This window comes from Lissotriton vulgaris, unplaced genomic scaffold (assembly GCF_964263255.1).
Source record: "Lissotriton vulgaris unplaced genomic scaffold, aLisVul1.2 SCAFFOLD_2243, whole genome shotgun sequence".
Taxonomy (NCBI): Eukaryota; Metazoa; Chordata; class Amphibia; order Caudata; family Salamandridae; genus Lissotriton; species Lissotriton vulgaris.
In genome coordinates this window covers 174,252-183,411 of record NW_028253729.1, presented here as the reverse complement: position 1 = coordinate 183,411, position 9,160 = coordinate 174,252, and the positions used below count along the sequence as shown (strand labels likewise).

At 48.9% G+C, this 9,160-nt stretch overlaps 1 protein-coding gene across 1 annotated transcript; it reads right to left on the bottom strand.

Moving 5' to 3' along the window:
• Positions 1 to 226: 226 nt before the first annotated feature.
• LOC147660787 (uncharacterized) lies at positions 227 to 3,305 on the bottom strand. Its single transcript, XM_086951464.1, has one exon. The coding sequence runs from the start codon at positions 3,197 to 3,199 to the stop codon at positions 374 to 376; it is 2,826 nt and encodes a 941-aa protein (XP_086807590.1). The 5' UTR covers positions 3,200 to 3,305; the 3' UTR covers positions 227 to 373.
• Positions 3,306 to 9,160: the final 5,855 nt, after the last annotated feature.

Below are 9,160 nucleotides of genomic sequence, written 5' to 3'. Positions count from 1 at the left end.
CTACAGTTGGGTTTGTGCTTACCAAAGAAACAAAGTAAATTAACAGTTGGTGTTTGCCCTTCATGTCTTCAGCATGCAAATATCTACTGAGACAAGTGTTGCCGTGATAAATAGCCCATGCTGGATTGGAATTTAGTAGATATATGTGATAGCAACAGACTTAGTTCATTGAAACAAATAAATAATTTGAAAAAAAAGAGCCTTAAGAACTTACTTCAAACACGAATACTGTTGCAATTCTTTAATTTATGCAACAACAAAAAAAACTGAATTTCACTTGTCACAAATCATTTCTAGTACCTAACATGAAGTAGATGAAACCAAAAAAAATGAGATCCCCAAAACCAACCAATACTAATTCTAGGGTCATTTGTTAATTGTACTTTCTGTGCACTATCACTGGAATCGAGAATGTACTATTTCTTTCACTGGGTGGGTTCTTCTTAACCACTTCTGCAAATGCGGGCATACTTATCTCATCCGCTTCAGGTAACGGCTCTGCTGCCTCCTCACCAGAGTCTGATGAAGCCTCTATCTTCTCACTCCAATCTAACAATGGGGACACCGCCTCCTGCTCTTCCCAAACCTCATCTAAAACTTCCATCTTCTCACTGACTTCCGCTAACATGTCTGCCTCCTCCTCCTCCTCACTAGCTTCCGCTAACATGTCTGCCTCCTCCTCCTCCTCCTCACTAGCTTCTGCTAACATGTCTTCCTCTTCCTCCTCCTCACCAGTCCCAGTCAAAAGGTCTTTCTGCTTCTCCTCATTATTGTCTACTAATATCTGGGTCTCATTCTCTTTTGCTAAATATTTAGTTCCATATTTACTCTGCTTTCCAAATCTCAAAATGAAGTCCTGTCTATTTTGCGCATGCGTTTCCATGGAAGGACAAAATCTTGCTAAAAATTGATGATTTGCATAATCCCCCATAAGCAATTTACCAGCAGACTTCTCTCTGATTTCATGTATGGCTTTTTCTGCACTAGATGGGTCTTTGAAGAAAACGAGGGCTCTGCCACTTGAGGAATCAAACAATACTTTTTTCAAAGTTCCAAACTGACAAAAATGGTGACCTAAAGATGCAGGTGTGAAATTGGTCTTACTAAGACCATAGACAAAAATGCAGTTTGAAGAAAAACTATCCCCAAACTTTTCCTTGAGCATACTCCGGGAAAGGAAGTGTCCATTCAATTCACTAATGGCCTTATTAGCACTGACTTTGTCTGTAAACTGCACAACACCATAGTTGTAAAGCCCGGGTAATTTTTGAACCTCAGTATAAAATATCCTCCCAAAAATATTGTAGCAAAGCAAGAGGTCATTCTGAGAAACATTCTTACTCAAATTGCTAATATACAGTGTCCCTGATCCCTTCTCTGCAAAAAAAACACTGTTTACTTCAGCTGTGAACGATTTAATTTTTTTGTATGGCCACACAGTGACATAAATGTTCTTGTTAAAGAGACTTGTCCCTTGGGTTCCTGATAAAGCACTGTCACGATCCTTTGCAAACTTGTAAAACACCATGGCACTACGTTGCTTATACTTCTGGTTGACCTGAATTGAAGTAATCTCTCCAAACTCTCCAAACAAGTCCTGAATAGCTTGTTGAATGTTTTTTACTGAACAGTGTGGAGGGAAAGGTTCAACTTTTAGAGTTTGCTTGCGCCGCAGAATTCTTCTAAGTGCTTTTTTTTGCTGTTTCTGTTTCCGTTTACTGGCTTTCAAGGGTATCAACAGCCGAGATGTACCTGTTGTGTCTCTCCTGGGGCTTGTCTCTGTGGGAGGGCGGCCTCTGCTCATTTCAGTGGGAGAGTGATGAGGGCTCCACCCTGCAGGAGCACTGTCTCGCTTGCGACTCTCCCTTGAGGGAGAGCGGTCACGCCCGCCACTCATCCCTGTGGGAGAGCGGTCGCGCTTGCCACTCATCCCTGTGGGAGAGCGGTCGCGCTTGCCACTCATCCCTGTGGGAGAGCGGTCGCGCTTGCCACTCATCCCTGTGGGAGAGCGGTCGCGCTTGCCACTCATCCCTGTGGGAGCACTCATCCCGGTGGGAGAGCGGTCGCGCTTGCCACTCATCCCGGTGGGAGAGCGGTCGCGCTTGCCACTCATCCCGGTGGGAGAGCGGTCGCGCTTGCCACTCATCCCGGTGGGAGAGCGGTCGCGCTTGCCACTCATCCCGGTGGGAGAGCGGTCACACTTGCCACTCATCCCGGTGGGAGAGCGGTCACACTTGCCACTCATCCCTGCGGGAGAGCTGTCTCGTCTGCCACTCATCCCTGCGGGAGAGCGGTCACACCTGCCACTCATCCCTGCAGGAGAGCGGTCGCGCTTGCCACTCATCCCTGCGGGAGAATGGTCTCGGATGTGGCTCATCCCTGCAGGAGAGCACTCTCTGCTGCGACTGGTGCCTGCTGGAGATTGGTTTCTGCTATGGCCCACATTAATGGGAGGGCATTCCCAACCCTGCCCTGGTCCTCCAGACTTGTATCCCTGGTTCTGGTTTGGGGATGAGATATAGATCCTGTCCTGGTGCACCACAGGCATCTGCAAACCCACCCCTGGGTCTATGTTACTGTGGCCCCCCAGCTGCGGTAGACCTAGCCCTGACCCGCTGACACGTTGGCGGCCGAGCTCCAGCTCAGTATTGTACGGGGCACCCGTGCCCATGCCTTGGCTATAGGGTCCTCCTGGATGCTGAGGGCTCAGGGGGGCAGCCGTCTGCATGCCCATGCCCTGGCTGTAGGGTCCTCCTGGATGCTGAGGGCTCAGGGGGGCACCCGTCCCCATGCCCTGGCTGTAGGGTCCTCCTGGATGCTGGGGGCCCAGGCCAGGCCCCGGGGCCGCCAGCTGGGGCCCCATCCCCGCGTGTCCACTGTAGACTCCATGATGTTTGGTCTCTGGGGCTCGGGGCCCGGGTCCCAGGGGCTGCTGAGGCCACCAGCCAGGCTCACTGCTGCTCGGGCCCCCGGGAGGCTGCAGGCCGGGCCCTGGCCCTCCGGAGTAAGGGCCCCCGGGGGGGTGCATGCCCAGCCCCCTGCTGCCAGGTCCTCCGTGCTGCTGCAGGCCGAGCCTCGGCCCTCCGCCGAACGAGGCCCCCGCCTGGGGGGTGTACTGCCCCCACGGCTGCTGCGGCCCCCGCACGGGGGCTCCCGGGGCTCTCCCTCCTCCCCGAGCGGGACCGCCAAAGAACTCCATGTCCGAGCAGCGGCTGCACCGGCGGCTCGTGACCCCCAGCGGCGCCGGTACCGAGCTCCAACGGAAAGAGAAACAGACGCAGTACTACACGGCGCCCTGACGTGAGGGGAGTCCGTCTTTGATGTCTACTGGCGCTTGGGCTCTAGCGTCCGTCTTCAGTGTCTATCGGCTCTTCATAGCGTCTAATGCCCGTCTTCTGTGTCTATCTGCTCTTCATAGAGTCTAATGTCCGTCGTCAGTGTCTATTGACTCTTCAAAGGGTCTAATGTCCGTCTTCTGTGTCTACCGGCTCTTCATTGGATTCTATAGTCCGTCTTCAGTGTCTGGATCTGTCGTCCATGTCTGAGGGCGCTTCGTGGATTAAAAATAAAAATAAAACAAGCACTGGCAAGGCCAATAGGTCTCTGCCATAGCTGCCGAGGTTTCAGATAGCCATGGGTGACATTTTCCTAATTTTTGTTTAATTATGAGTGATATTTCAATGAACATGAGTGACACTTTCTCTGGAGCAAAATAAATCACTGAAGAAAAGGGAAACATAGACATATCAGAATGTAACCCACTCGAACAACAAGAAAAAGAAGATTTTAAAGCTGCTGCAAAGCACCAGATATTGAAAGGCACTAATCAAGTGCCGTTGTAATCTGGTTGTACTGTTAAACTGGGTTCAATGGCCCCCGTGCTGGAGAGATCGTTGTTTTATTCGGCGCACAGTGACTCCCACGGCACTATTTACTTATTTATTTATTTTATTTATTTATGCATTTTTATATAGCGCGGACTTTACCCGAAGGCGCCAGAGCGCTTCACATTAGGAACAGAAATGAAACATAATGAGAAACATTACAAAAGAGCAGATTACTAAAACATACGTTACTTACATAAGGTAATAGTGACAATTGTGAGCAAACAAAAACATGAGGTAGTAAAAATTGTGAGCAACCAAAAATACATGAGGTAGTAAAGGTAATAGTGACAATTGTGAGCAAACAAAATACTTGAGGTAGTAAAAATTGTGAGCAACCAAAAATACATGAGGTAGTAAAGGTAATAGTGACAATTGTGAGCAAACAAAATACTTGAGGTAGTAAAAATTGTGAACAACCAAAAATACATGAGGTAGTCAAAAGTGCACAAGAGGAAAAGTGACAAGTGTGCAGTTATAAGAGAAAACAGAGTATAATTTGAGGTATGATACTGCAATAAGTGCTAGGCACAAGAACAGGCGTTACGTAGGCAAGGTGGCACTCGTGCAAGTATCAAAGGTAAAAACATGTGAGAGGTAGCAACCGTGTGTTACAAGGGCAAAGTGTTGTGTGCATGTTACAAAAGGGCACCGAACACAAGTACATGGAGAATACTGCAAAAAGGCAGACACTCCCACCACAGGAAAACACTGGGAAGGCACTCCCATTGTCATGGAAAGTAAAAAATATCAGTAGTGGGAAGTCTTCCTCCAAATAGCAAGAGGACGTGAATTACTTTTGGAGATGTCTCTGGAGGAGGAGTACTTTGAGGTCCCTTTTGAAGGCCTGGGAGGAGGCGGTGGTCCGGAGATCAGGCGGAAACGAGTTCCAGATTCTCACTGCGTTGCCTGAAAAGGATTGGGCCATTGTTCTTTCCTTCTTGAAAGTGGGAGGTTCAAGCAGTAGATTCTCGGCATTGCGTGAAGGTCTAGAGCCTCCAGAGAGTTTCAGTTTATTCGCCAGGTAGCGGGGAGAGGAGGAGTGCAAGGCTTTGTGGGTGATGCAAGCGGTCTTGTAGATAGCTCTAGCCTCGAAGGGAAGCCAGCGGAGGGTGGATAACATCGGTGTGATGTGATCGCTTCTTTTGGCCCCATAGATGAAGCGAGCTGCTGAATGGAAGACAGACTTAAGTGGGGACAGGTGAGATTTGGAGGCCAGTAAGAAGAGAATTGCAGTAGTCTAGTCTGGAGAGGACCAGCGATTGCACCAGGGTTATAAGGTCCTGCTCCGGGAAGAAGCGACGGATTCCCCAAAGAAGGCGCAGTTGGTAGCAAGCAGATTTTGCAATAGAATTGATGTGGGGAGTTAGATTGAGTTTTTTGTCTAGAATGACACCAAGGGATTTTGCGCTGTCGACAATGATGGGTTTATTGTTTAGTAGATTCATCTGATCCATCCATGATTGAACCGGGGGAGGAGAGAGTGAGGAGGAGAAGAGGAGGAATTCAGTTTTGGAGGGATTCAGAATCAATTGATGAGATGACATCCAGTTTTGAATGGAGTCAAGAGTAGATCTTAGGATGGAGAGATCATGAGTGGAGGCAACCTTGAGGTAGAGTTAGCAGACAGGACCCCCCTGAGTCGAGTATCCTCAGCGCATCATCAACCACTTGCAGTAGGGCTGTTTCAGTGCTGCAGTTTTGGATGAAGCCGGACTGACAATTGTCAAGAAGATCATTGTCCTTGATATGACGAGAGAGTTGTTTGGCTACACATCTTTCCGTGATCTTTGCAAGAAAGGGAAGGTTAGTGATGGGGCGGAAGTTGTTGAGGTCATTCGCATCAGCAGTGGGCTTTTTCAGCAGAGGAGTGACTTGCCCAGTTTTGAAGGAGACAGGAAGGGAGCCTTGCCAGAGGGAGAGGTTGATCAGAGTGGTCCAATAGGAGAGGGAATGGGTATAGAAGTCAAAGGCAATGGCACTGGGGATAGGGTCAAGAGAATGGTTGGAGGGCTTTGTTTCGCGTATGCACTTGAGAAGGGCATCTTCAGATATGGGGTCAAAGCTCTGCCAAATGGCTAAGGATTTGCGCTCTTCTGGAGGTGTAGGATGAGCAACCTGATCCACAAGTGATTTCACCTTTCCATCGAAGAAAGTAGCGAAATCCGCTTGCTCTCTATAGTCAGGCAAATTCCATGCAGAGCTAGCACAGCACCCTCCCCCACACCCTTGACTTTGTTACATTACAGTAATGTACACTAACGCATCACTGCTCAAGAAGAGACACACTGCTTTACCGCACAGATCCTAGAGTACAGGGTACGGAAGCCGCTCATAATTAAGCCAACTTTATAGCCAATGTAATAGCAGTCAAGTCAAGTCAAGTCGGAATTTATATAGCGCACTACATACCCAGAGGGTCTCAAGGCGCTTGAGGAAGGGGGTAGGTTTATTTATCGAATATCCAGGTTTTAAGCTGTTTTCTGAAGGCTAGGTGGTTTTGAGTAAGGCGTAGGTGGGTGGGAAGGGAGTTCCAGGTCTTGGCCGCTAAGTAGGAGAAGGATCTTCCCCCCATGGTGGCTTTGTGGATGCGTGGCACAGCGGCGGGGGCTAGGTTGGACGAACGCAGCTGGCGGGTGGGGGTGTAAAAGGAAACTAGATACCGGGCAGGCACGGGATGTGAGAAAGCGGTCTGGGCTGAAATAGATAAAAATAAAAGCATGCAGCAGGTAAACAGCAAGTCATTTAAAATGCTTTTGCTGTAACATTTGCTTGTTCTGGCGGCACTCAGTGGGAAGGTTAACCTGTGGCATGATGGTAATTAGTAAAACTAAGTTCCCTAGTGCAAAGTGTGTATTTCTAAATTCGGTGTTCCAAGCACAGGACATAGGAAGATCGTTCGTGCTGAAGTGCGCAAAAGGTAGAGGGCAAGTTACTGAAACACGTAGGGAAACGTTATCGACTGGCCATCCACGGCAAGGATTGTTGCGTGAAGGCAACATGGAGGGTAATTTTTAACTACGTCTTGCAGGGATTGAGACTTTAAACTTCAAGAAACTATTTCTCCCCTTTCCCACGGTGTGAATCCCGCCCATCCCCCCCAATAGTAGTCACTTACTGTGGCCCCGGCAACGAGTGTAGAGGTTGTCAGCAGCTGCATAGTCCATGAGAGGTGTGTGCTTGCCTGCTGCAGTCTCTGCCATGACTTTAGGGTGGTCCAGTCATCGAAGCATCACATTATGTTGATTTATTTAAAATTTCATGATGGCAGTGCGAGCAGGACTGCCATTTGCCGCACAATAACTCTGCTGCCTGACCCCCACTGCGCCACAGGCGGCAAAAGGACGTGACGTACTTCGGCCATTGAGAGTCGGCTGCTAACAGTCTCGGTACTCCATTGGGGCAAATTATTACTGCACGGCTCAGATAGCCAGCCCAGCCTGCTGGAGAGAAGCGCTGCCACTCCAGCTTTAACTTTAAGGCTATCAATGGAATTAGCAATGGTAGGTCTCCACAGCCCGGGGGTAAGCACTGATGCGTGATAATACATTTCAGTGCGGTGATGCGGACCACCACACTGAAAAGCATTAGTCTTACACGTGATGCGTGGTACTTGGCAGGCCTGCTCTGCAATTCAAAATTCTATGTCAGGTCCGGAGGCAAGGATTAAGCATTACTTTCTTCACTCTTTATTAACAGCATTTTCAGATGAAGTAAAAAACCACATAAAAACTACAACTCCCATGGACACTGGGAGGAACCATGGTCACCAACAGTCCAATCATATCACATTCCAAAAGTCCATATATTATAATCAGCATCATAGTTCTGCCTCTTTCTTCACTGCTGCCTCGTCAGTTAAGTCCCTTCATGCCTTCTTCCTTACTTCAGTGGGTTAGACTTTAGGGCTTTTTCTGGTTTGTGTTTATTATTATAAATGTTTTGGTGCTTATTTAGGCAACGCGCTGTGAGTGCTTTTACTTTGTAAATGATTTCATCACTTATCGATCACGCAGCAGGCTCTCTGGCCAGAGCGCGTCACTTTCTGTCTCCCGTGCTAGGTGGCGCTGTTTTGTGCATCTATTGTGCTTCAACGATCCTCAGAGCTGCTCGCTGCTCTCCGGTTGTTCGTGTGCACTTGGGGGAAGGTGAGCATTCTCCGCTTGTGCCTCCTTCTCCTCAACCCTCGCCTGACACTGCGCTGCGCTTAAATTCTATGTCAGGACCAAAGGCTCCGTTAATGCTTCTCATTTCTTTACTGGTAAATTTCTCAGCAGCCAATAAAAATACAGAAAAACAACAAACTTCAATATCCATGAATACACTATGTGTCACATGATCAACCATAGAGTGTATCCTGTATATAGACTGCAGTCTAGGTTACAACTTACTCTTTCATTGCTGCTCCGCAGCCAGTTAAGTGCTTTTCAATATTTCTAATGCTTGTCACTTTTGTTGTTGAATGTTCATTGATTACATTGTAATTTCCTTTGTGATTATTGCGTTATTACAGCTTTGCGATTACCCATTGTTATGGAATTTGGTTGGTGACTGTTTTTATGCAATTTGCATTGGGAGCAGCATTCTTTTGCCCCTCACCTCGCGGTTGCACTTGTGGTCAGCAGTCTTGTTATGTTATGTTATGTTATTAAATGTTTTGTATCAATCAATCAAAGCATTTATATAGCGTACTACTCACCCGGAGGGTCTCAAGGCGCTGGGGGGAGGGGGTCCGCTACTGCTCGAACAGCCAGGTCTTGAGCTGCTTCCTGAAGGCGAGGTGGTCTTGGGTCAGGCGGAGGTGGGTCGGAAGGGAGTTCCAAGTCTTGGCGGCCAGGTAGGAGAAGGACCTTCCTCCTGTGGTGGCTCTTCGGATGCGGGGGACGGCGGCGAGGGCGTGGCTGGTCGATCGGAGCTGGCGTTTGGGAGCGTAGAAGTTGAGGCGGCTGTTGAGGTATCCTGGGCCTTGGTTGTGTAGGGCTTTGTGTGCGTGGGTGAGGAGCCGGAAGGTGATTCTCTTGTTGACCGGGAGCCAGTGTAGGTCTCTCAGGTGTCCGGAGATGTGGCTGCGGCGGGGGATGTCCAGGATGAGTCGTGCTGAGGTGTTCTGGATCCGCTGGAGTCTCTTCTGGAGTTTGGCGGTGGTTCCGGCGTAGAGGGAGTTGCCGTAGTCCAGACGGCTGGTGACGAGGGCCTGGGTGACCGTCTTCCTGGTCTCGGTGGGGATCCATCGGAAGATCTTATGTAGCATGCGCAGGATGTTGAAGCACGACGAG